This window comes from Cucumis melo, chromosome 2 (genome assembly GCF_025177605.1).
Source record: "Cucumis melo cultivar AY chromosome 2, USDA_Cmelo_AY_1.0, whole genome shotgun sequence".
In the NCBI taxonomy this organism is placed as follows: Eukaryota; Viridiplantae; Streptophyta; class Magnoliopsida; order Cucurbitales; family Cucurbitaceae; genus Cucumis; species Cucumis melo.
Window position 1 is genome coordinate 19,746,314 of NC_066858.1, and position 27,825 is coordinate 19,774,138.

At 33.7% G+C, this 27,825-nt stretch overlaps 2 protein-coding genes and 1 long non-coding RNA gene across 4 annotated transcripts; all 3 read right to left on the reverse strand.

The window, feature by feature from the left end:
- Window positions 1-727: 727 nt before the first annotated feature.
- LOC103503126 (uncharacterized) lies at window positions 728-4,251 on the reverse strand. The gene is made up of 5 exons (XM_008467283.1): window positions 1,760-4,251; window positions 1,556-1,661; window positions 1,279-1,466; window positions 842-1,146; window positions 728-732 (listed from the first exon to the last, which is right to left on the reverse strand). The coding sequence occupies exons 1-5, from the start codon at window positions 4,249-4,251 to the stop codon at window positions 728-730; spliced, it is 3,096 nt and encodes a 1,031-aa protein (XP_008465505.1).
- A 5,944-nt stretch (window positions 4,252-10,195) lies between these two features.
- LOC103503068 (protein MNN4-like) lies at window positions 10,196-11,055 on the reverse strand. The gene is made up of 2 exons (XM_008467242.1): window positions 10,972-11,055; window positions 10,196-10,576 (listed from the first exon to the last, which is right to left on the reverse strand). Exons 1-2 carry the CDS (start codon window positions 11,053-11,055, stop codon window positions 10,196-10,198), a joined length of 465 nt encoding a protein of 154 aa, XP_008465464.1.
- A 13,228-nt stretch (window positions 11,056-24,283) lies between these two features.
- On the reverse strand, window positions 24,284-25,810 carry LOC127147529 (uncharacterized). Of its 2 annotated transcripts, none has more exons than XR_007818519.1 (4): window positions 25,593-25,810; window positions 25,223-25,486; window positions 24,924-24,973; window positions 24,284-24,519 (listed from the first exon to the last, which is right to left on the reverse strand). It is a non-coding gene; the product is annotated as an uncharacterized LOC127147529 (long non-coding RNA). The 2 variants fall into 2 exon arrangements; XR_007818520.1 differs by having other exon boundaries at window positions 25,223-25,493.
- Between the last annotated feature and the right edge of the window lie 2,015 nt (window positions 25,811-27,825).

The following is a 27,825-nucleotide window of genomic DNA, read 5'->3' on the forward strand; positions in this document are numbered from 1 at the left end:
ATATTTGTAATTCTTGCGTCTCTCTTTTTGCATGTTGCTACGTTTCTATATCACCACATAACACAAGTCAATGATGCATTGATATATATAATTATTGAAACATGAAATAAGTCATAGCACTCACCAGAAAATCTTCACTCATGGATAGTGAACGTTTCCCAATCAGATAGATCAATAGCAGGGTAGTTTGGTGGAGGAAATTTTAAGCATTCTGGTTCGTCTATATATGGAAAAATATAATTGTTTCTCAAAATACTTTTGAAATTTCTGAATGCACTTCCAGCTTTTTTCAAAATATCTTCCTTGGACTTTGAGTTTGTTACAAATGATTTCTGAAAATGACAAAGTAACATATGTAAAAATAATCTCATATCTCAATATATTAATTTAAGAATAAAAGATGCTTACCTAAATGCAAACAGAAATTTTATCTTTTAATTCTAATGGCACGTCTAACCATGAAGCATATGTAATTGGAATGTTGTTTCGAACGCATGTCCCGATGTAACTCACCATTTGAGTTGCATTTTCACCAATCCATTCACCACGTTCATTGTAGTCAACAACCAATTGATTTGCATCAGAGCTAATTTGTGTCAAATGAATCATCGTGGTAAGACCACACATACTCCTTTGACTAGATGTCTCTAAAAAACAATTAACTTGGGGCTACATCCTCGTCGGCTCCTACTGAAAGGTGGTCATCACTACAACAGTCCATTAGTACCTAACCTGTCATGAAAATAAACATTATTATAAAGCCAATAACATTCATAAAGAATAAGTAAAATAATAACAAAATTTACCATCTATTATTCATTTTCATTTTGTATCCAAATACCATCACAATCAGTTCGCATGTAGTTTGGATCATCTTCGTCGTTTATTTCCTCAAATACATTCATAGGAACATTGTTAGAACTGATACAATTTAAACTTATATCACCTAACTCATCATCATTAATATGATCCTCATACTCTCGATTGGGAGGATTCAACACAACATGCCATTGAGAGTCACTTGGATCTTCAAGAAAAAATACTTGTTTTGCTTGTGATGCTAGGATAAAAGAATCTGTCTTATGACCAATACGTTTAAGATTAACTAATGTAAACCCCAACTCATCTATTCTGACACCGCTAACACTGTCAACCCAGTTACATTTAAACATTATAATTTTAAAGTTAATATAGTTTAACTCCCAAATCACTTAGATCACACCGTAAAACGACATGTTTGTCACTATAGGATGTTTATCCTTTGCACTAGATATCTACATCGTATTCGCTACTAAACATACACCACTATTCTGCACATTACAAACACCATCACGATGCTCTGTATTGTAATGAATATCATTCATAACATAACTAGAGTAAGTTATCACACTAGGTGAAGTACCATGTGATATCCATCTCAATGTATCAGATATTGTGTTGTTTGGTGACTCAAGTTCTGTAGCAACCTAAAAATCATAGTCATGTAAATATAAATTAGCAAGAATTTTTTAACAAAGTAACTAAAAAAAATAATTGAACATCGTTAGATACATACTTCGCTACGTATCCAAGAAATAAAACATTGATTGTGCTTATCTTGTAGCCATTTTAGATGTTTTGCCTTTGATGAGTAGATTTTTTTCAAATGATCCATATGTTTCCTACAAAGTTATTGTATCAACTCACGATGGTTAGATATATCCTAACAGGTACAACATAATAAATAAATAAATAAAGTAAATATTTAAAGTCGACGTACTTTATGTAAGGTTGAACGTCATTTATATTCTCTAACACATACAAATGAGCTTGCATTAGTTGTTCTTTTTCAGGCCTTATGTGAGAAGCTGCAGATGAGGGTCGTCCAATATCATCATTTTGATCTCGTTCTTTAGCCTTCCCAAGTCCAATTGACATGTTATCTCGACAAGATTCCGTACAAAATTCTATAGCTTCCTCAACAATATACCCTTCAGCAATAGAACCCTCAAGTCTATTTCGATTTCGAACATATCCTTTAAGGACTTTCATGTAACGTTCAAATGGATACATCCATCGAAGATACACAGGGCCACACAACCGAACTTCTCTGACTAGATGTATGGTTAAATGAATCATTATGGTGAAGAATGATGGAGGAAAATATTTCTCAAACAGACACAATATTACTGCAATCTCTTGTTCCAAGACACTTAGTTGTGTGACATCTACAACCTTACTACATATAGCATTAAAAAACAAGTAGAATCGTGTGATTGCATTTCTCACATGTTTAGGTAGTACACCACGAATTGCAACTGAAAGCAATTGTTGCATGAGCACATGACAATCATGAGACTTTAACCCAGTAAGTTTTAAAGTATCGATTGACACTAGAATTTTTATGTTTGAGGAATACCCTTCTAGAACTTTCATTTTAGACAATGATTGACAAATTGTGCGTTTCTCGCTTTTGGATAACGTATAACAAGCTGGAGGTGTGTATGTTCTATTTCCCACAACCTTTAGCACCAACTCAGAACGAATGCCTAATTGTTCTAAGTCACGACGGGACTGTAATCCATCTTTTGACTTACCAGGAATGTCGAGCAATGTACCCAACAAGTTCATACATACATTCTTCTCAATGTGCATAACATCCAAGCAATGTCGAACGTGAAGCTTCTTCCAATATTCAAGTTCAAAAAATATGGATTTCTTCTTCCAACAACTATCTGAAAAGCCTAATGATCTCTTTCTGGTACTCGATGAATTTTCATCGTTAGAGAAATCATTATTGATAAACATTTCAAAAATACTTTCTTCTGACAATGGTTGGGAAGCTATTCCAAGCTCTTTTTCGTTATTGAAAACCTTTTTCTGTTTTTTAAATGGACGATTAAGTGGTAAAAATTTTCTATGTCCAAGATATACCATCTTCTTTTCAAATTTTAAATGTATAGCAGATGTGTTTTTGTCGCATATGGGACATGCACAATATCCTTTGATAGTGCAACCCGCCAGATTACCATATGCAGGAAAGTCATTAATAGTCCACAATAATACTGTTTTTAATGTGAAAACCTCATTTCGATATCCATCATAACAAAGTACACCATCATTCCATAGTATTTTCAAATCATCTATTAAAGGAGCTAAATACACATCTATATTGTACCCCGATTGCTTTGGCCCAGAAATTAACATTGTTAACATCATAAATTTACGTCTCATACATAACCATGGTGGGAGATTGTATGTTGTCAATATCACGGGCCAACAACTATATTTACTATTCATCTCACTATGAGGATTAATTCCATCAGTAGATAAAGCAAGACGAAAGTTTCTTTCCTCACTTCCAAAATCAGACCATAAATGATCAACCAATTTCCAAGATGGACTGTCAGCTGGATGGCGTAAATTTCCATCAACCAATCTTTCGTTTGCATGCCATGTTAAATTCTTCGAATGTATTTGATTATTGAACATCCTTTGAAATCGTGGAATTGGTGGAAAATACCAAACAACTTTAGCAGGCACTCCTTTTTGTACTCCAGACGAGTTTTTACGCTTCTTCCACCTCGACTCATTACAATGAGGATAATTAGATATATCGGCAAATTCTTTTCTGTATAGGCAACAGTCATTAGGACACGCATGAATCTTCTCATACGTCATTCCTAAAGTAAATAAAACTTTTTTTGCATCGTACGTCGATGCTGGCAATTCGTTATTTTCAGGTAGTATAATTTTCAACAGACTCAACAGTTCTGTAAAGCTAGTATCGCTCCACTCGAATTTTTCTTTTAAGTGATACAATTTGACTAGTGTACCCAACTTGGTCAAGTTTTCACAGCCTGGATATAAAGGTTTTTCAGCATCTGTAAGTAACTTTTTAAATTTTTGGGGATCATGTACACTATTTTGTTGTGCCTCTTCCACCATTTCAACCATATTGTCATCAACATTATCATCCAAAAATTGTTTCTTAGAGTTGTAGTCTGTATCAAGAACTAAATTTGTTGGACAATACTTAGTAAGGTTTTCGCCATGCCAAATCCAATTGTCATACCTTTGGTTAATACCATTGATTAATAAGTGGTTTCTAACTTTATTAGTATTAAGTGTTTTGCAATTTCCACACCTAATACATGGACATGACATAGAAGTTCTGCCACTTGAATGTTTTTGTGCAAACTCAATAAATCGATCAACACCTTCTTCATATTCCATAGATAATCTATCTTTTATCATCCACGCCATATCCATTGTGTAATAACCTAATTATATGAAAATAATTAGACAAATCACCTTAACAAAATGAAAAAAAATCAAATAACAAAGTATTGAGTGACTATCATAACTGCAGGATAGTCATTTAATGCATCACCAAAGTAAGCATCATGATTAACTCAAGCTACTCTAAGCATATCAAGCAATGAGATGAAACATATTATACTAACGAGATTACTTACACATAGGAAGTAAAATATAAAAACATAAACAAACCAAACTCTTAATTGGTAAAAGAAAACATAAAAATGAAAATAAAAAAAAACATTCAATCTTCTCTAAACTGAATTGAATACAAAAACATTAAAATAATAAATAAATATACATACAAAGTTGAGACAATTCATTCTTTTTTAAAAAAGAAAACTAAAATGCATGAGATAAAAAGAAGAAACAAAAACTATCTATGAAAGTCACTCAAAGATCCTAAGACAACTTACTTGCTCTCGATCAAAATTAATTCCTAAATTTTCATAGACGAACCAATTTAGACATTTCATTACAATTACATGATAATTATTAAAGTCACGAAGGTTTAACTTGAAACAAACAAACAAAACATGAAAATTATTAAAAGTTGAACATCGGAAAAGAAACATAAGTGGCTTTGATATTGATATTTTCTTTATTTAGGGGTATTTACATTGACGAGACAAACCAAATAACTCATAATTAACAAATTTCTTTAAACTATCATATCAATAACAACTTCTTTCATCTAATGTCCCCATCAAGTCAAGAAGCTTTCTTGCGAACCAAAATCTTGTTGGAAGAACCAAGATAATGTCATTTTAGTTTTAAAAGGGGGCAAGTGGGTTGAATCAGTGAAGAGTACGTTGGGGAGAATTGTAAAAAAAATGGAATATTCAATGCAATTTTCAATTAGGAAACTTTTCGATCGATAGGGAGCGGTTGAACGACAGAAGAATAAAAATATCATGAACATTCTAGTTGATAGTAACGGAGTTGAACAACAAAAGAATTAAAAAAAAACTTTTCGTTGACGGCGGGGGTTGAACAGTAGAAGAATTGTAAAATTAACAAAGTTTTCGGTTGACGACGGCGGATTGAACGACAATTGAATAGGAAAATTGAGAAATGTTTTGAAAACTTCTGCATACCGATGGCAACTGTGAGAAAAGTTTCAAAATTAGGTTTTTTATAAATTCAATTAAGCCCATCAAAATATAAATGTTATAATTTAATTAATTAATATAGTAATTTAAATTATTCATTACTATTGATTTTAATTAATTATTTAAATATAAATATATTGTTTAGAACTAACACCTTCATCACTAATATTTTATGTACATGCAACTTACTATCCTATCAACAAAGAAATCCCAATCTATCTTAAGTGTTCTAGTAGTAAAATCTAACAAGCAAATTTACTCTTCGTCAAGCCTTAGAGTAGTCTCAAATCAAGGATCCAAACATAAACGAACTTAAGTTCAAACTTTACGATCTCAAACCAAAAGACAAAATATAGAGATCATTTTGCCTATAGTAAATATAGAGATCCAATAAAAGAAAAGAAAAGAAAGTAATAACAAAATCTATATATTCTTATGATTATGAGATTAATGTCTAAACTAAAATATGATTATGATTATAATGTCTAAACTATCAAATATAGGTATAAAGTTCTAACTCTTTATGATTATCAAATATAGGTATAAAGTAATAACTAAAATATGATTATGATTATAATGTCACTTGCTTGAAGGAGAGGGAATGCACAACAACAATTAGAATTTATTGAGTTAACATTTTTCAAATTTAAAAGAATATCGTCTTCAAACCCACAAATAATTCTTTTCCCTTTTTTGAAGAATGCTCTTTTCTCCTTGTATTCAACCTAAAAAATTTGAATTCTTTGGCCTAATCCCTTTAATATTTATAATATTAAGCTACAAAAATCAATGAACATTTCATTCAAACATCACATTTCATTCATACAAAAATCAATCCCTTTAAATGTAGATCAATACCATCTTTATCATAGAAGCCAAACAAACATCTCTACCATAGAAGCTAAACATATTTAAACAGTAAATTACCCATTATTAGGTATTAAACAAACAGTAAATTAAACATCTCTAAGTTAAATACAAAGATTAAACCCACCCATTATTAGGTATTAAACAAAATACAAAGACTAAACCACAAACAGTAAATTAAACATCTCTAAGTTAAATACAAAGACTAAACCACCCATTATTAGGTATTAAACAAACAGTAAATTAAACAACTCTAAGTTAAATACAAAGACTAAACCACCCATTAAACAAACTGTAAATTAAAATTCTCTAAGTTAAATACAAACAAACTGTAAATTAAACTTCTCTAAGTCAAATACAAAGACTAAACCACCCATTATTAGGTATTAAACAAAATACAAAGACTAAACCACAAATAAATTAAACTTCTCTAAGTTAAATACAAAGACTAAACCATCCATTATTAGGTATTAAACATATAGTAAATTAAAGTTAAATACCAAGACTAAATCGATGTAACAAACTCAAAGTTCATGGATGAAGAGACTTACCGACGAATAGTGGCGGCGGCGGCGGCGTTACAATGGGTGAGGCGGCGACGCGTTACAACAGATCGGGTGCAGGTGGCGGCGGGTGCGGGAGGTGGCGGACAGCGTTGGGGCAGCGGCGGACAGAGGCTTTTGGGCGTTTGGGCGGCGGTGCGTTGCAAGTCGGGTGCGGCGGATCTACTGCTGCTTCAACGGCGGCGGTGGTTTTGGGCGTGTGAGCGGCAGACAGCGTGGGCAGCGGACAGCGTGGGCGGCGGAGTGCGTGGGCGCGGAGTGTGTGGGCGGCGAACTGCGTGGAGGGCGAACTGCGGCGGCGGCGTTCGGCTTCAACGGTGGGGCTGCTGCGGCTTCAACGGCGATGATGGGTTACGGTGGTCGGCGTCCAACGGCGGCGATAAGATTGGATGGAGGCTTGAGATATTGAGATGGAGGCTTGAGATATTGAGATAGCTTAAGATGGATTTGGAAGAGAAACGGGGAAAAGAAGGGGGAAAATGAAAATTAGGATTTAGGAGGGAAATTTTATAAATTAATTTATTTTAATAAATTGTTTTATTAAAATAATTTTTAACAAATTAATTTTAATAAATTAATTATTACTATCAATGACTTCACTTTTTATTTTTATTTTAATTGATTAAATAACTCATAGATATAATGTTTTATTATATACTAATTGTTTTATTAAAATAATTTTTAACAAATTAATTTTAATAAATTAATTATTACTACCAATGCCTTCACTTTTTATTTTTGTTTTAATTGATTAAATAACTATGAGATATAATGTTTTATTATATATTAATTGTTTTGTATATAAACAATTTATTAAAATAAGTTAATTTATTTTAATAAATTGTTTTATTAAAATAATTTTTAACAAATTGATTTTAATAAATTAATTATTACTACCGATACCTTCACTTTGTATTTTTATTTTAATTGATTAAATAACTATGAGGTATAATGTTTTATTATATATTAATTTTTTATATATATAAACAATTTATTAAAATAAATTAATTTATTAAAATAAATTAATTTATTAAAATAATTTTTAACAAATTAATTTTAATAAATTAATTATTACTATCAATCCATTCACTTTTTATTTTTATTTTAATTGATTAAATAACTCATAGATATAACAATAAATTAAATAATTTTAAATTTAATTAATGACTACATCGTTTGGTCTTTTGTATTTAATGGGTTTTCTTAAATAAATTTTAAATGTAAATGGATTTATTAATTTAATATTAGAAAAAAATTTATTCAAGTTATGTACCTAACCATTTGACTTTACTTTAAAAAAAAGTAAAAATTAATAAGAAAAATGATAAAATTATAGTAGTGTTAATTTAATTTGGGAGTAGAGTGAATGAGATAAAAATGAGGGGTGACAAGAATAATAGCAAAATCTAAGGTTTACTTTGGATAAACGGCAAATTTATTTTTAAATTGTCAAAATAGCAAAACAGTTAATTTCCACATAATAAATGGGATAACTATGCCTTAAATGCCCCTACCTACTTTACAATATAGACTCCTAAATACAATAGTAAGAAAAATCACAAATACCCTATAATTAATACATATGCACTCCCTTCAATTTTCTAATTTTTCCTCCCAAAAAATAAACCATCTTCTGTAAAGATTTCCGGCTTATTTGTTCTTCCGTTTTTTAAAGGCTTTCCGGCGCATTTCCACCGTTGCTTTTCCACCGTAGCTTTCTCTTCCGTTTTTCCACTGTCTCTTTCTCTTCCGTTTTTCCGCCGCCGCTTTCTTTTCCATCGCTTTTCCACCATCGATTTCTCTTTCGTCGCTTTTCCACCGTTTGCACGCCCTTCCTTTTTTAATCGGTTTGCACCACCCAAAGTATCGGTGAGTTGTTTCGTTTCACGCTTCTGTTCCTTCTTCAACCTTTGGATTTTTCCTCTGTTTTCTGCATGTATCGGTAAAAAATACCAAGTTCTCAAAATTTTCTTCAAATTTTCTTCGATTCTAACATTCTTCAAATTTTCATATGGCTTTCCACCTGCACCGTCGCTTTCCACTTTCTTCTTTTAGTACAAATTTTCGTTTCCCTTAATTCTGGTTGATTGTCTTCCGGTGAATCTTCTATTTTTGTTTCCCTTAATTTCGGTTAGCTGGCAAAATTAAAGATAGATCATATTTTATTTGGCATGATTTTAGGGAGGGTTGAGATTTTATTCTAAACTTAAGTATTTCCATTATATTTGCCATAATTTTAGGGAATGGTTGGAATTTGAATTTGAATTTTACTTGAGATTTGAAATTTGAATCTTTTAAATGATTTTTCGTTACTTTTTTAATATTTTTGTTAATAGTTAATTATTACATCATCTTTGAAAGAATATAATAATTTTTTGATTTAGTTAAATAATTATCATAAGTGGGTGTGTTCACAAATACACTGTAATCGAATATGTGATATTTTATTTGATTTTTCTATCTCCTTAAATATACTGTATTTGAATCTGGACAGTTCTCATCCGTTGAGTTTTATCTAATCATTATCGGGAAATTTCGATATAAGTAACATAATCTAAGACACATCCTTATCATCAACAATCCGAATGAGTTTCGAATTGTTGCAATCTTTCCAGTAAATGGTCAACCTAGAGACAGAAACTTCTGAATTTGGAAAAAGTCTACGTTGGATACAATTTGCAAATTCTTGAAACGATGATGAAACTGGAATATATACATCAAGGAGGCGATAGTGAATATACCGGCAGGACTTAATCCATCTACCATCGAATACGGTCTTCACTCGTTGTAAAGCCATGGAAAAAATTCAAAGGGAACACGTTTATCGAATAAAGTATTCACTACTAGATTGTATATAGGAGGGATGAATATTAAATTAAATTATTGTTTCATATATTATACGAGTACCTGTTTCATTTGTAGGGATAATGTTTTAATTTGATGTAATGGTCGGATATTACGAAAATATGGTAGACAAGGGCAAAGAAATAAAATGTATATAGCATAATCTTATGAATATAATGTTGGAAAGGCAATATTAGTTATTTTTCTAAAATAGTTTAGAATATAAAGATGTTAAAATTTCAAAAATAATATGCTTTGCTTCGTTCTTCGTTAAAATTTATGTTTTAATGGCCATGAACGTTCCGGTGAAATTTCAAAAAGATTGTCTTTCGGTGAATCTTGTGTTTTGGTTTTGATTAATTCCGGTTTGTTGGCAACATTAAAGATAGATCACAATTTTAGGAATATTCCCAATTTTAGGGATAATTCCGGTTTGTGTTTTGGCATGATTTTAGGGATAGTTGGGATTTGAATCTAAACTTATGTATTCCCATTATATTTGCCATAATTTTAGGAATACGTTTTCCTCTTTCCTTCTTGGCTTTCCTCTTCTTGCTGAGCCTTTTTCTCTTTCTTTTCTTTCCTCTTATCGTCTTGTCCTTCCATAATCCTCTTTTTCTTTGAGGATTTCTCCACCACTTCGTCCTCTAAAGGACTTAACTCCTCAATTTCCTTTTTGAACTCCTCACAATGCTCTTCAAATGTCTTTTCTTCTTTACGCTTCTCTACAGAGAGGGCTACTTTGTCCACTTTGTTAAGGAGCTCTTCCTTCTCCCTCAACTTAATTTCCTTCTTTTCTTCCTCCAAGGCCTTAATGCCTTGTGCTTTCACCTTAATTTTGAGAAGCCCAGTTCTACTTTCCCCATCTTCTCCTGGGCTTTCTTTGCCATCCTTTAAAATTATGTTTTCACAATGGACGAGGGGCACTTATCTTGTGTATTTCCTCTTCAACTTCCTCCTCTGTTCTTTTCCTTTCTTCTTCTCTTTTCTTCTCCCTTTCTTTTTCTCTTTTCTTCTCCATTTCTTCCTCTTCCTTTTCTAACACTTCTTTTCTCGCCTTATCTTCCTCCTCCTCCTCCTTCTTCCTATATTTTTCTTGCAAGGATATTTCTCTTTCATCTTTTCTTCCAGTAACACTTTCAGCATCAAATCTATGTTTTTAGGAGTCATCTTAACTTCTATTCTGTTGATGACCATGGGGCTTTAATGCTTCAACTGGTTCCTTCATCTTTAATGGTTATGGGGTTGAATTGAGCCTGCTTCGACACAAGTCAATCGGAGCGTACCTTTTCAATATCATCTTGAGCCCTGCTAGCCTTGGTTTTTAATTCCTTCTTCGTGGTTTTCTCAATATTCTTGTTTTCGGCCATCGTCAATAAAGAATGAGGAGGGTGAATTGAAAATGAAAGATTAGACAAGAAATCTTACTTGTAAGAGCTTGGTTGTTGGAGAAGATGAACGAATAGATTGGAAAGCTCAGGAACTTTACGAGAAATCATGCGGCGAAAAAGTTGGAATTAGGGTTTTTTTAGGGTTTTTAAAGACACTTAACTGTGGTTAAGGGTTTAGTCAATTGCACGGTTAATGTCAGACGTTATAAATGTGAAATGATCGTTCTGACATGAAGTTTAAGTTTGGGCACAATATTACTCTTAAATTTGAATTTTGAAATGAAATGTTTGCCCTTCCCCGAAACCGTACTCAATATGCATGAAACTCTTTGCTCAACACACTTTGTGAGTAGACCAAAACGCCTAATGCGTTTTGCTACGAATTCATCTCGCAAAGTGGTTTCATAACACAACACTATTTAGCTCGCCTAACGATTAGCAATATAACTCAAGTTTCCCAAACTTGTTAAGGATGCTAAACTAAAAGGCACAAAACTTAAAAGTAAACAATAATTACAAGTATACAAATAATCACAAGTATGCTATATAGAAATTAATATACATAAAATTGCGGATGCAAGTTGTAATAGAGATAGGGAAAGCTTATATGTTACAAAAGCATCCTTGCATTCAGGTTCTTAGTGAAGAAAATTGTAATCTCATCGCATAATGCTCCACATAGTCATCCCATCCCGTTTGTTTTCTCTTGAACTTCCTCGATCATTTGTTGCATGACTCTCTGCATAACGATAGTTCACACAATAAGTCTCTGCTCCCAACCATTTTTTACAATATTCAAATGATCATTTTCGATCCTTTCATCGCGTAGTTAGTTAAGACATGATGTCTTACTAAATCTTATCACATGGACAATTTCTGTGACACGTTCATAAGGGTTCCTAAATTCAATAAATTAGATATTCAAGATTTTAGGCGTTCAAGTTCTCAACTTCCTTTGCGATTAAACGTATCCATTGAGATTCCTCTTGTTATTTACCGAAAGATGCACTTAATCCTGGGGTTACTCCACACAATCACAAATTACTTCGGTACCATGGACCTCTTCACACGATCTTCACCTAAATGCGTCATCACTAGAATTAAATGTTTTGCCTACAATCAAAGTGAAACCTCATTCCTAATTTAGAAAAAATCAATTCTTCAACAACGACGTCAAAAACTTGGTTGATTCAAACTCAGCTCGTTTGGTGTTGTGTATGTCTATATATAATTCTATGCAGTAAATCATTGGTCATAATTATTGCATGTGATATGCTCGCTATGTCTCTCTTATATACCTTACCATCAAATTTCCGCTTAATATTCCAAGTATTGCATTATGTAGCCCTCTGGAAGTGAAAACTATCCAACTTCTCTCCAATATTTACCTTTTCCTCTTTCTTCAACACAAACCCTAGTATCCACGCATAATTTTGTGCAGGAGTCCTACTCAGTAATATAGACACATAAAAAAGGCATTTAAAAGTGGTTAAAAGCAAAACGCATGAGTCGTTTGCTTCCTCTCGTCATCTAAAGTAACTTTTTATAAGAGTTTTGCATGTCAACCTGTTAACACCTTAAGCTAACTTAAGCTACTTCATGCTTGCCACAAAAATGCACGTTGCATGCTAGGGACACCTGGACACCACTAAACTAACATGCCATGAGACTTACACCCTTCATCATCTCGCCTAAGACTTAGCTCCACACCTAAACTTCCTTTTTTCCTCGCATGCTAACCTCTAAATCTTGCTGCAATGCCCAACCAAGCTCAGCCTGTCTACAAGCCATCTCGCCTAGTCATCATCTTACCTAGTATGACTAGTCTCCTCGTATAGCACAATGGCCATCCAATGCCACTCCTTTAGAGGTTAATTTTTACAATTGGCTGCCTAGCAACCAACAACTCAAAACACTTAGATGCCTTGGACGTTCCCAACCAACTTTGGTCTCCTAGAATGAACTCCTAGAGGTTCTTTTGCTAACCTCTCAGCCACATTCACAATCAACCTATTGTTGCCCAAACTTTCTTTTAGAGGTTCACAATGCTCTTCTTGGATGTCTAACAGTCTTCCTTCCATGCTTAACTCTTACTTAGCCAGAATTTATTCTTTAACTTTTCCACCTTAGCTTTTAATGACACACAAGCCATGTCACTTATCCTTTAACTTATATTTCAAAATACGAGATAAATAATAGAGTCAAAATACAAGGTAAAACAATAGAGTCAAAATACGAGATAAATGATCAGAATGCATAGCTTTTACTACAAATTTATAATGTTAAGGGAATGTACCTTACATAAGTCATCATGCCTGATTAACTATGCTTTTAAGTATTTTTCTAGGAGGATGGCGAAAAGAAGAAATGAAGCGAATCGTAAAAAGAATCCTGTGCAAGAACTCAACGAGTAACAAGAAGCTTGAGATTTGCATTGTAAGACGAGATGCCAACACATCACGTAGGATGATTTGCTAAAAGATAAGAGTGATAATTAGAGCTGATGCGACAAGAAATGACTACTTTTTATGCTGACATTGTAGGCAAGGACAAATGTGTAGCACATGAAGAATAAATGTGTAGCATAGCATAATTAATGTATGCTTATAAGTACTTCCAACTCCACCTTGAACAAGTATTTAAGGAGGTCATCCCTTAAGGAGGCCGATGAAAGGATGAGTTTTAGAGTCCTTCACCATCTGTAGTAGTAGTTCTTCTTCCCCCACTTTTTCGGTCAACTTTTGAGTGAGAGCTTAGAAAGAGAAGCTCACCCACCATTCCCCTAACTTGTAAAAGAGCTAAGGAATGCATGAAAGGTAAAGAAATGTTTCATGCATTCTGCGACTCAACTCATTTCTTTACTTTCCATTTGTGTATTTTGTAATGCATTGCATAAATATTCTTATTTTCATGGCCAAAAGGCCTACATTATCAATTCAATGCATGTGTATCCACTATTTTTCTCTCATTTCTTAGCTATTCATCTTATTGAAGTATTTTAAGTAGTTTAAGTGTATGTTATATGCTTGATAAGGATTCTTTAATTATAAGACTCATCGTGTTTAGCAGAGCTTAACTCAACCATCTAATCAGCGCTCGTCGCTCATTGCTCGAGAGGGTAAGTACCAAGGACCTCACTAAACACGTGCATAAGGGAGTTTGGTCCATTCATCCATTTTGTCATTCAATCATTTATATCCCGAAAGGAGAATAAGTGTGGTGTTTAGGCGCCTAGAGGTTGCTCATCTTAATTCATTGTTGGTTGGTCATTGTAGCCTTGGTGAAAAGGAAATAAGAGAAAATATACTAAATGTTGGTTGTTGCCCGAGTGACATAATTGATGAGTCATTATTTTAGGTGTCATGGTTGATGTGTCATCATAGTCTTGAAGAGAAAATTTTGGCTAAAGGTATGGTGTGTAGTTGTTAGCTTGAGCTAGGCAACCAAGCTTGTTTTAGGCGAAAGAGGTTGTCATAGGCAGCAAGGAGTATCAAATAATCTCTAAGGACAAGGTCATATAGCGATAGAAGGTTGTTAGGCGTTTTGGTGGAGGTCCCAGGCATTTAAAGGTGTTAATAACCTCTAAAGCATGCGACCAAGAGGGGCCAGAGGCGTTTTGGAGAAGTCCAAGCATTTTAAGCTAAGAATAGGTAGCCAAAGATGTCAAAATAATCTATAAAACATATTAAGCATGCAAGTAGGAGGTGTAAAGTGCCAAGTAGAAGGTGTTAATGTAACAATTTGATACCCGAGCAAGAGTTCAGTCTTTAGGGAACAAAGTCTAAGTTGTGTTTTAGATAGATTGAAACCAGTTGGGTATAAGAGAAAATATGTTATCTTGAGAAAGTAAAAAGTATTGAGTTCAAACAAGTATACTTCCTTGGGAAATGAAAGAGTAATAAGTCTATAGCCAATGAGTTTCTTGGATAACTCAAGAGTTAAAGCTCAGAGCAATTTGCTCCACGGAAACTAGAAAGAGTATGTTTAAAATACAACAATTTTCTGTGAATTTTGAAGTAAAAGTTAGATAATTAGACTGAGTCAAGGACGAGCATCATGCATAAAATAGAGTCAGATTAATACGCAATGTATGTAAGCAGCAACCGAGACATAATCTTGACTAAAAAGCTTAAGTAAAGCTTTTTTTTAAAAAAAAAAGATGACACTAAAATTCTTTAAAAAACAAAGGAATTCTTGTAACTCATAGACCCTATGGATCTTATAAATAGGTTTACAAGCAGGGAATTAGAAGCCTTAGGTGTTGAAGTGTTTAGGAGATCAACTAGTTCAGTAGAAATAAATGAGTGGGTTAGTAAATTGATAGAATGTTTCAAGATTATCAGTTGTCTTGAAATCAGAAAGTCAAACTAGTAAAAACTATATTACAAGGAGAAGCAAAAGATTGGAGGAAAGCAGTCAAGAAAGGATTGACTGGTAAAGAAAGGTAGAACTGGGAAAATTTTAAGAAATGTTTACATAGGAATTTTTCTCAAAACATCACTTTAGGATGAAAGAAAAAGGAGGTAGCGATGAAAGAAGTTTTAATTAAGAAAGAGAAAAGAAAGTACTGAAAGAAATGTCAAAAGTTTCATCGAAGACGATGTCTTATTGATGCAAACAAATGTTACTATTGTCAACAGTTGGGGCACTACAAGAATGATTGTTTACGTTTTATAAATAATTCAGCAAGTAGCGATGAGTTCGGTGCCACAACGAATAATCCAAGCAATTCAAGATGGAGTTGCTTCAGTAGGCAAAAGAAGACTTAGTAACAAATAAAGAGGAGTAATGAAGAAAAGTCTTGCTTAAGTTTGCTTTCTTTTGTTATAGTTAAAAGTTATATAACTTTTGTTCTTAAGTAATGTAAAAATAAGTTTAAATGATGTTTTCCTAAATCCAAATGTGTGATTCAGATAAGGTGGAGTAAGTCAAGGGTAAGAAAGAAAAGAAAAGTTAGAGTTTCATGCATAAAGTCAGAAATGTCTACAGCATATCTAGGATGTTGGTGTGTTGTAGGAGTTATAGTTATGCCCCACAATAGCAAAAAACATAGACAGAAAATAGGAAAGGTGCATAATTCTACCATTAAAATGGAAAAGGAACAGTTACCTGAGGTAGAGTCAAGTATCCCTCAGTAGCTTGCAAGGATGGAAGAGCGAGGTTATCAGCAGATGGTTCAAAAGTTAGTAGAATCTTTAAGTTCAGTTCAAGCAAGATCTAAAAAGAAGCACAATATTGAGAGATTGAAGTCTTTAGGTGCTGTAGTATTTGAAGGATCCACAGATCCAATTGATGTTGAGGTATGGCTAAATCTGTTAGAGAAGTGCTTTGAGGTGATGGATTGTCCACAAGAAAGAAGGGTTAAGTTAGCTACTTTTCTGCTTCAAAATAAGGTGGAAGGATGGTCGAAGTCAATCAAGGTTCGACGAAGAGATACAAATACCATGAATTGGAAAACTTTTACAAAAGTGTTTGAACATAAGTACTACCCTAGTACTTTCTATGAAGCTAAGAGAGATGAGTTCTAGGGTTAGCACATAAATCATTTTCGGTGGCTGAGTATGAAAAGAAGTATACGAAACTTTCGCGTTATGCTGAAACAATACTTGCATTTGAGAATGATAAGTGCAAACAATTTGATAAGGGTCTTCGAAAAGAGATTCATACTGCTGTAACATCCATTCCAAGTGGACTGAATTCACAGTGAGTAGAAACTGCTTTAAGAGTAAAGCAAAGCTTGATGGAAAAAGAACTTGAAGGAGACAGAAAGAAAGTTATCACTATAATAACTGATAACGAGAAGGAACGAGATCAAAAGGGTAGTTTTATTCGAGGTGTGTCCAAAGGAAAGAATTTTAAGGACAAATATAAAGGAAAGTCATTTCGATCAAAGAGTCTGAAAAGTGTTTATCAAGAATCTATAGCCAGTGATTTGAAAAGACAACTTTGTAAAGAGTGTCACAAGTATCACCAAAGGCAATGTCTTAAAGGAGAAGATATTTGCTTTCATTGTAGGAAGCCAGAACATTTTGTGAAAGATTGTCCATTCTTAAATTCAAGACAATAGGAAGAATAGAGAACAGTGTCTCAGTTAGTTAACCAACTTAAAATTACTACATTAAGTGGAGGTGGACCTAGTGATATCAAGAAAAAAGGAGTGATGAAGTGACCAAGTGTTGTTTAAGCAAATTGGTTTGTTGTAAAATTATAAGTACGTAATCTTTTTGTTTTAAGTATTATAAGTTTGAAGTTGTGTGTTTCTTACTATAAGTGTTTCAGAATAAGAGTAAGTTTGGTGTAAGGAGAAGTTGTTAAAATTTCAAGGACGAAATTTCTTAAGGGGATAAGAATTTGTAAAACCCTAGATTTAAGGACCTTTAAGATTTGGAAGATTTCGATGAAAGAAAAAATGATGAATTAGTCAAAAAGTTGAAAGGAAATTATTTGGATGTTGGTTGATAACCAAGTGACATGGTGTGAGTGTTATAACTGGTAACACAAAGTTCAACAAAATCGCTAAGTGTAAGCTAAGCGAGATGGTACCCTAAGCAGCCAAGATGAGGCATGAGAACCTTTAAAGATAGTGAGTGAGCAGCCAAGGGTGCATTGGTGTGTGTGCAACAGAGAGGTGTCAAAACTAACCTCTAAAGCCAAGGCTTGGCTAGGCGAGATGCATAGATGGGCGGTCAAGTGTGGCTAGGCAAGATTTCCATGTGCCAAGGATGGGGTGATAGGGTTTGGGTGGTATGATGATGTTACTTTGAGCCACACGAGTAGGCCAAGTGAGCTAAGTCAAGGCTAGGCATTTTGGTGATGAATGTCATGCAACCAAGCAAGCTCTGTGTGTTCTAGTAATGTATGGTGGAGTGGATTCCAGGTCCGCAACATGCAAAGCCCATTTTTACGACAAGTAGGAGGTGGAAAAGGGATGGCATGTAGAGTGTACTATATAAGGCTCAGTTCAGATGAGGAGAGCTCACAAATCACTTATGCGTTTTCCTTCAAACCATTTGTAAAGTTACTAAATTGAGTCTAATTTATAGAGTAGGGCTACCAGACAAAAACTAGGTGAGGAAGATTGAGTTTGAGTTAAACAAAGAGAGAAAAGTCAATTTTTTGGAGGAACCTGAGTAGTGTAGAGTCGTTGGAGGCTACAAATCAATTCCCTTCGAATTTGAAGCTAAAATTTTGAGATAAAGAAGCTAAGAAAATTCTAAGTAAGTTTGAATCAGGAACATTTTCATTTTGATGGTTGGAATAAAAGTTATGCACATTGGAAGTTTAAAGTATTTTTATAGAATTTTCACAGTTTCTAGGTAGGCTTGAGAGTGGTCAAGCATCGAGGTGTGAAGGGCTTGTCAAGGTGCATCATTTAGGTAAAGATGTTATTTCAGTCAAATTGTAGGCAAGTGGCACAGCCAAAACACTGTTTAGCAGCATGGATATGCACTCAAGCCGTGCGCAAGGTGAGACGATCTATGCGAAGATGAACACACGCGAAGCAACACGGTCAGGTGCGCGACATGCGAGTCGTGCGAGGCAAGCACACAGCCAGGCATCCTGATGCTTTGTGCTCGTACACTTGTTGCTATGCCCATGCCATGTGGGTAGCAATGTCATGACACTATTTGGGAGTTGTTTTGGTGTTTTTGGAATTGTTTAATAAAGTTTGAACATTTTCTATGGTTAAAGGATTAATTTAGGCTTAAATATGAATTTTACAAGACAAAAAGAGTTTGAAGGATTTTCTTGCCAAGGATTGAATCACAAGTTTGTGAGTGACTTGCATCAATATGTTTTACCTAAATTCTTAAGATTTCTAAGTTGGATTTGAAATTGCACAGGAAATAGCTTGTGAGTGACAAAAAGAACTTCTAAAATAGTTTCTAAATATGTTTTATTAGTGATATTTCAAGCATGCTTTGAGATATGTATTTAAGCTTTATCGATTTATAGTGAGATTTACAAAGCATTCAAGTGTTTGAAAGTCAAGCATGTTTTAGAAATATGAAATTATATTATCTAACTAATTTCTCAAAGGCCTAGCAAAGCATGAATTTTAGCTTGATTTACAAAATGTATGTTATATTAAAAGCATGTTTATGACTAAGAGATTAGAAGAGACTTTTTAATCAAGCATGTGTTTCAAGCTAAGTTTTTTTTAAGCATGTTTTTATGAATCTATATCTGTATGTTTTCTGTACTCTCTATAGCCTTTTGAGCACATATTGGTTTTTTCGCCACTGATGTGAAAGCTGACGAACATATGCTTAAACACTAGGAAAGGTACACTTCGTTGTGCCTATGAGAAGGATACAATGAAAATTGTTCTTATGTTGAGAGAAGTTTGTCTTTTGACAATGAGGTGTATTGACACCCAAGTCTAATGTTAAGAATAGGCTATGCATTAATGATCAAGTAAAGTTTATTATATGTTCTTTCGAATGTTTTAAAGTTCATGTTTCATGTTTATGAAATGATTTCCAACTGCTTGAATGTTTCTATGAGCGAAGGATTTATGCATAACTGTTTTAGAAAGCATGTTATATAAAAATTGTCACCTACTATGTCTTTCGACTTATTGTTTCAAATGATTTCTCACTTTTCAAGTATGGATTGTATGTTCCCAGTGTTGAGCTTACCACTGCCAGGACAATTAGTATGACAAGAGTTGTTAAGGTATAATGAGTGTTAGTCTTGGATTAGTAAGTAGGTTCCAGGGAAAAAATGTCCATGTTATAGTTTAAGTTACAAGTTGTGAGTCAATCTAGTGAGAAGATTATTAATATGCTCGTATTTTTTCTGATGTATCATAGAAGTTTAGCTAGTAGTCCAAGTTGTTAACAAAAACATTTAGTTTTTCTTATTGGTTCTCAGAAACACGCATCTATTGTCGGGACTACTAGTTAAGTTAAATAAGTTGGTTGGTTGGTTAGTGAGTGTTGTCAAAGTATGGAAATACTTGTGAGCCCTCACACCCTCTTTTGGAGCTAGGTTAGAGGTTCAGGAAAAGAGCTCAGGGAGAGGTTGTGACAGTTAAGAGGTTAATCAATCAAGGATAAGGTGTAAAGTGACAAGTAGGAGGTGTCAAGAGGTTATTCATGCAAGTAGGAGGTTATGATTGGAAGTCATGCAAGGATCTTTGAACAAGCTTTCTTTGAACCTTGTTCATTGAGGACCTCCAGTTTATGATTCCTACTATCGGGATTCTCACCCTTCCTCCTTTATTTGAATCTTCTTGTTGACGATCCGACGAGATGTTAACTCTGATTCTAGAAACTCGACCGGTGGTCGTCTCTTCCTCAGACTCTTCCTCAACGGAGAATGAAACTGAATAAATAATAGGCTTGACAGTTGAGATATGATATGAGAACCTATCCGAGAAAGCCTATATCATAGATACCTGGCGACTTTCTTTCTCATTCCCCTCTTTTTCTGGGTCTTCCCTCTCTAACTCAGCTCCCCTCTGATAATCTGAGATCCGATCCAGCCAAGAACATCGATTAGTCGCTTTTATTTAGTGGATTTCTTTCGTTGCACTCCTTATAAGGGATAAGTCTTGAGCAAATCCTTTGAACCGCTATATGGGTTGTAGAAAGGCTTCATACTTTCTACTTAAAGGATCGGCAATCATCTCCTGAAAGCAATGCACTCAACCCACATCAAGAAAACAAAGGCGAGCAGCCCTATTCCTTGGATGGGACGGACGGACAAGCTCTAGCTATAGATAGAGTGGAAATAGATTTCTGACTATATGGCTCGGAAAGTTCTTGGCCTTTTGCGCGACTTGGTAAGTCAACAGGAAACATAATTCATTCAGTGCCAGTGAATCCTCCCAAGATCCACCTATCCTACATGATCTGAGTTTTCTCATCTAAGACATAGGGTGAACAATATCCCTTCTCCCATCTCCCTACGCCCATATCATAGCAGCGCCATACTACTTAATCTGATCAATCGAGTACTTTCCACATGGTACCCGGCGAGATCAGAATAGACCACTGAACCCATTTTCACCAGCGTCTTTGCATTCAGTGAACTTTGGAGGAGAAGTTATTCCAAACCACTAGTGCCATTTGAGTAATTTTAATTGCAAAATCTCTCAAAATAAGTCTAGTTTCTAGGGTAGGGCTAACGAACTAAAAAGAGTTGTGAAAGGAGTTCAATTTATGGACAAAGTATTGGGTTTTATGTCCTAAAACTCGTAGATAGTAAATATAATCAATTGACTGTCATTAATAAAGTGTTTTATTATTATAATTTCAATAAGTGTTATTTATTATCTTATTAGTTTTGTCTTAATAACCTAAATCCAATAAACTAACATCCTAAGCTGTTTGATGAGTCTTGAACAATATGTAGAGACATATGGGGATCAATGTTCAAGATCAGCTTAAAGGGTCTATAGTATAGGGTTAAGGTTGGGTACCTTATCCTGTTAACACTATGGATACGACTCACTTTGTATTGGATACAAACACATTGATCCAATGTGTTCATGTATGCGACATGCGAGTGAGGGTATCTTATGCAATGAGTTTGCATAAGACTGGACCACGAAATAATAATCACTAGATGTAACTCCGTTAACTAGTTGGATTTCTATTTCATTAGGATGACCTAGGTGACTTAGTCTTAATTCTGAGTGTATTATGAACTCCTGTTTGCGAGGGATTGTCCTTTGATTTGTACGGGTGAGAGTGGCCAAATTACCGACTCAATATGCTTATCATTTTAGGGACAAGACCGAGAGGGGAGTTGGGAACATAATCACACAAGATGGAATTCACTCCTTCCCACCTTTAGGGTAAGTAGATAAGTGTTCCCTTAAATGGTGTCTCTGGAACTTGAACAAAGGGCCCTACCCTCTTTATGGCATGAGAGAGGTTTATGTTTAGTGGTTGGACCATAAACAGGTTGTTCATTAGAGGAGCACTGGTATTTAAGGACTAGAGGTAACCTAGGGGTAAAACGGTAATTTGACCCAACTGGTGTTACAAACATTTGTGAAGGACTAACTTACTGGTATTGGTCTATATCCGTGGACACAGAAATATATCTACAGTGAGAAGAGTTCAGCTGTGAGTCTTTAGTGGAGTGTACACACAGTTAACGAATATTGATTAATGTAGTTAATGAGTTTAGCTAATTAATCTCATATCGTTGTAGCTTCTGATCTGTAGGTCCATTAGGTCCCCTTCCTAGCTCATAAAGAGTAATGAGATTTATTTATATTGGTTGTAATTTGAAATGTTCAAATTTACTTTTGGAATTAATATAATGTATATTGATACATTATAATATAAAGTTTATTAGACTTTATTATATAAATTTAATTTTGGATATGATTCAAAATTAAATTACGAGAGAATAAAATATTTGAATAAGTTCAAATATTAGTTTAATTTGAATTAGATTCATATTAAAACTACAAGTTAAAATTTAATGTATATATGATACATATTAAAACTATAGGTTATGAGAGAAATTTATATTTGAATATGATTCAAATTATAGATTAAATTAAATATAAGATATTTAATTGAGAAATTAATTAATTGGAGAATTAATTAATAGTTTAGTTTAATTTGATTTAATTAAATTAATTAAATTAAAACTATAGGTTATGCGAGAGATATTCATTTAAATATGATTTAAATGAAAATATTAATTAAATATGATTTAATTAATTATTAAATTAAATTAATTAATTATTAAATTAAATTAATTAATTATTTAATTAAATTAATTAATTAGTTTAATATATATATTAATTTAATAATTATTATTCAGTTAATAGGGAACGTGAGTGGTTTTCCCACGTTCCCATTTATTATCTCCAACTTCACACTTCTTTCGTCTGAAGAAGTGGGAATACTTTGCGTAACAATCAAATGGGTGAGTTCTGCGAAGAAGAAGACTCTCTATTCTCTCTAAAAAAAAAATTCTCTCCGTAGAGAAAAATTATCTTCTTCCATTTTTGGTTCCCACAAACCATCTCACCATCTCAATCAGAGAATAGGAAGTCTCCAAGTGGTGGTGCCCAAATTGGTGATTGGTAGATTCAGAGTCGTCAACGAGTGTAAGTTTTCTTCTCTGTATCTTTCTTCAAACCATGCTTAACCATAAAAATAGTTTTGTAATTTTTTTGCCAATGTATTGGTAATTTTAAGGTTCCAATTAAAATTGGGTTTTTGTAATTTTCCGCTGTATAGGGTTTTCATCCCTTCACAAAGCACGTCCAAAGGTCATTTCTCAGGCAAATTTAAGCAATGTTGAGTTCTTGAGTGTCACAACCCCTCCCAGACTACTTGCTAGGTTAGATCGAAAGACGGTGTGAAGCCGACCGAAAATGCTTTTCTCTACCGATATCTGTTAACTCTGCTGAATTCTTTAACATGATAAACTTGCTAATCTAGTATATAAACTATTATACATGCAACACAACACAGCGGAACCTAGATTAATCATATACATACATGAAGTGTAGCCCGAAAATAACTGATTTTGGAAGTAAACCTGAAGACGCCTTAACCAAAACATAACCAACATTACATAACCGCAACTTCTAAACCTTAACAAACTATCACACCCCCTCCTGAACTACCTGCTAGCTTAGACCGAAAGATGGCGTGAAGCCGACGGAAAACACTTTTCTTTACCTGTATTTGTCGACTCTTCTTAAAACTTTAATATGATGAACTTGCCAATCTCGTATATAAACTATTATACATGCACACAACGCAGCGAATCCTAGATTAATCATATACATGCATGAAATGCATCTCGGAGATAACTAATTTCACAAGTAAACCTAGAGACACCTTAAAACCTAGAGACACCTTAACCAAAATATGACCAACAAAGGTTTATACAACTGCAGCTCCTAAAGCTTACACAAACTGTGGAGTATCTATATCATACAAAGATATATACATTATAATACAACAGACTCTATGCACAACTCTAACCACGTATTGGCAATCGATATCAAACTTCAGCAAACTAAGGCAGTCTGTCAGGCATCAGGAACTCGATCTCTACCTGGAAAGTGTGTAAAACATTTTGGAAGGGTAAGCTATAAAGCTTAGTGAGTGACTCAGTTTAAAACTAGAAATTTAAAAGTAAGAGAACGTGAAAGCTTACACTTATGAATATGTTAATACAAGTCATAAACATAGACGTATAATCGTAAGAATAGCTTCCTTAAATACTCAGTATATACGTCATTGAAATCTAGCAAGGTCTATCAAGTGTATCAAAATATTTTAACTAACATGACAAATCTACGTTGTGTCCCTACACTCAGTACAACAACATTTACAAGCTCTATGATGTAGTGGGGCCCGTCCAGCACTCCCATCGTCTTTGTCGTAGTGGGACCCACCCAGCACTCACGACAGCATCTTTGTAATGAAGTACACTCAACGTCAACAACGAAATCTAATCAGTGTGCACACGTTATCATATAGCCTCGGACTCAACACCTCAGTCATGTAGTTAGTAGAAACATCAGAAAAATCGTATGAAAACATTAAAACATGTCTGCTATCCTTTTCTTTCATAAAGCTTAAACTTACTTAGATTATTCGTGAAAAGTTGTAGTTCTTAAAACAAAACTTGGTAACTCATACTTTGTTTGAAATACAGTGGTTCAAATAAATTTTAGATATTCAATAATCTCGTGCTAGCATAAACATTCAGTAAGAATTCTAGTCTCGAAACTCATACTTGAAAATAATCATGGACTTCAGATGGTTTTCAATGCTTTATAAATAAACATGTAGATCATAGTAAATATTTAGGAGGAAGAAAATATTTTTAAAAACTAGTTTTGGTTCACTCACAGTCTTGGACTAGTTTCCTGATGTGTAAATCTGAGCTATTTCCTCTTGGCCTGTTAAACAACCAGAACCGAGTATTAGAAACCTAAATATTACGATCTTCAAATTTTATATTTAACATGGATCACTAAGGATAATGCTTAAGAAGTCCATCTTAAAAACAATAAACCATACTCAACACACTTCTCGAAATTTTCCACATTCGTAACACGAAATTCAAATGCTCATAACTCTTCCAATACTTAACCAAAATGAGATTTCTTTATATCAAAATATTTATTTTGAGGTTCTATAAAACGTACCTCAAGACATATAAATCTGATTCCCTATGAATAAACTCAGATAACCCTCGAAACAGAACAACTTCAATAATCACGTGCACACGACCCAACTAACTTGTTCCTACAATTTAACTTATTTTTGTCCTTTTTGGTTCACGCTTCATGAAAGTTGTAGTAAATTGAATAAGCTTTCCAATCATACCAAATAGAGATCCTAACTCCACCGGTACTCTCGGCAAAAGAAGAAAAACCAGACTTTCTGAAATCGCGTGAAAACCAGCTGCCCTGTTTTCTTCATCAAAAATCACCCAATGAACATCCGAATTTGCTAAGACTTTCTTCTTAAAATTTGTTTGAAAATGAATTATCTTTCTGTAAATGTAAACCTCACCTCTTAGTTCTTTTTGTGTAGCTCGGAATAAACAGAACATTAGAGGTGTGCTGTGTGAATCAATTTATGCCAAGAATGAAGCTTTGCTTGCAATTCCCTTGTCTTTCTTCAACAAAACTTCTTGAAATTCTTCTTTTTCCTTTCTCAGCCTTCTTCCCTTTAAAATTTCTCTGGAATTTGGTACAGAAATGATGAAGAAAGTGATGGAAATGGATGGAGAAAACCTTGGCAGTGGAGGGAAGAGAAGAAGAAAAGTAAAATGAAAATTTTCTTCTTCTTTTTTCTTCCTTTTATCCTTTCTTTTCTTTTCTCTTTATTTTACTTAATAAAAATATTAAATATATATAATATGTATATATATATATACTTCATTTCCATTTTCTTTATTCATTTCACATAAAAAAATAAAATAAAATAGACCAAGAAAATATTGGGTTTACACAAACTGTAGAGTATCTATATCATACAAAGATATATACATCATAACACAACAGACTCTATGCACAACTCTAACCACGTATTGGCAATCGATATCGAAACTTCAGTAGATTAAAGCAGTCTATCAAGCACCGAGATCTCGATCTCTACATGGAAAGTTGGTAAAACATTAAGGAAGAGTAAGCTATAAAGCCCAGGGGGTGACAATACTTTAAAATTGTAATTCAAAAGTCATGATAATCTTTGAAAACTTATAAATCTAACAGACAAAGCGTTAACTGTAAATATTTTCATAAAACAGCTCCTTCAAACATTCAATACGTATATCTATAAAATCTAGCAAGATTCCAATTTATAAACTATTTAACTAACATGACTTCATTACGTTGTGTAGGGCACGCCTAGTACAACCAACGTTTATTAGTCCTACGATGTAGTAGGATCCGTCCAGCACTTTCGTCATCTTTGTCGTAGTGGGGCTCGCCCAACACTCACGACAGCATCATTGTCACAGAGTACACTCAACGTCAACAACAGAACGTAACTTGTGTGCACACGGTATGCTCAAGATCCTGATCATGTAGTCAATGGAAATATCATAAAGCATCTGAAAACATTAAAACATGTATGCTTATCTTAACCTTGCATAAACTCAAACTTACTCAGCTTGTTTGTGGAAAAATCGAAAATCTTTAAATAATTCTTGCTTAAACTATGTTTTGCTTAAACAAATGTCATTTCAAATGCTTTTCAGAACTCATTAATTATGTGCTATCATGTGATTTCCGTTATAAAATCTAAGCTTGAAACTCATACTCAAAAGCTAAACATAGAAATCATTTATCATATATAAACTCATACTCAAAAGCTAAACATAGAAATCATTTATTATATATAAACTCATAGTCAAGCACGTTAAACATTTAGTTATAAGAAAAGGTTTTTTTAAAAAAAAAAATCATTTTCAAAACTTGTTTTTGTCACTCACAGTCTTAGACTAGTTCTCTGATGTGTAAACCTGATCTATTTCCTCTTAGCCTGTCAAAGAACCAAAACTGAGTATTAGAAACCTAAATATTATAAACTTCAAATGCAATGCTTGACATGGCTCACTAATAAAGATGATGCTTAGGAAGTCTAACTTTAAGAAATAAAACCATATTCCACACATTTCTCAAAATTTTCCAGATTCGCAGCATGAAATTCAAATGATCATAACTCTTCCAATACTTAACCACAATGAGAGTTCTTTATGTCAAAATCTTTATTTTGTGGTCCTCTATAACTTACCTCAAGATATGTAAATCTGATTCCCTGTGTATAATCTCAGATATCCCTCGAAACAGAACCACTCCAACAATCACGTACACCACGACCCCTTTAACTTGTCCTTACAATTTTACTTTTTTTCAGTTGTTTTTGGTTCATGCCTTCTTCATAAAATTTGTAGTAAATTGAATAAGCTTTCCAACCATACCAACTAGATATCCTAACTCCACTAGTATACCCTGAAATACTAAAACAACCAGAGATCTTCTGATTTCGCGTGAAAACAACTTGCCATATCTTCTCTATCAAAATTCATCCAATGGACATCAGAATTTGCTCAAGCCTTCTTTCATAAAATTTGTTTGAAAATGAATTTGCTTTCAGAAAATTTAAACCTCACCTCTTGATTCTTTTTGTATAGCTCGAAATCAATAAAAAACCAAAGATGTGCTTAACAAACTATAGAGAAGTTTGTCTTGCAAACTCCTTGTCTTCTTCAACATACATCTTTTGAACTTCTTCTTCT

Excerpts from the sequence above, each read along its gene's own strand:
- LOC103503126 (XM_008467283.1), bottom strand. The coding sequence starts at position 4,251 with ATGGATATGGCGTGGATGATAAAAGATAGATTATCTATGGAATATGAA. Across the intron at positions 1,662-1,759 it reads GACGTTCAACCTTACATAAA|GAAACATATGGATCATTTGA; the intron begins GTACGTCGACTT and ends ATAACTTTGTAG. Across the intron at positions 1,147-1,278 it reads TGTTTAGTAGCGAATACGAT|TGTTAGCGGTGTCAGAATAG; the intron begins GTAGATATCTAG and ends CTGGGTTGACAG.
- LOC103503068 (XM_008467242.1), bottom strand. The coding sequence starts at position 11,055 with ATGGCCGAAAACAAGAATATTGAGAAAACCACGAAGAAGGAATTAAAA. Across the intron at positions 10,577-10,971 it reads CTCAAGATGATATTGAAAAG|GATGGCAAAGAAAGCCCAGG; the intron begins GTACGCTCCGAT and ends ATAATTTTAAAG.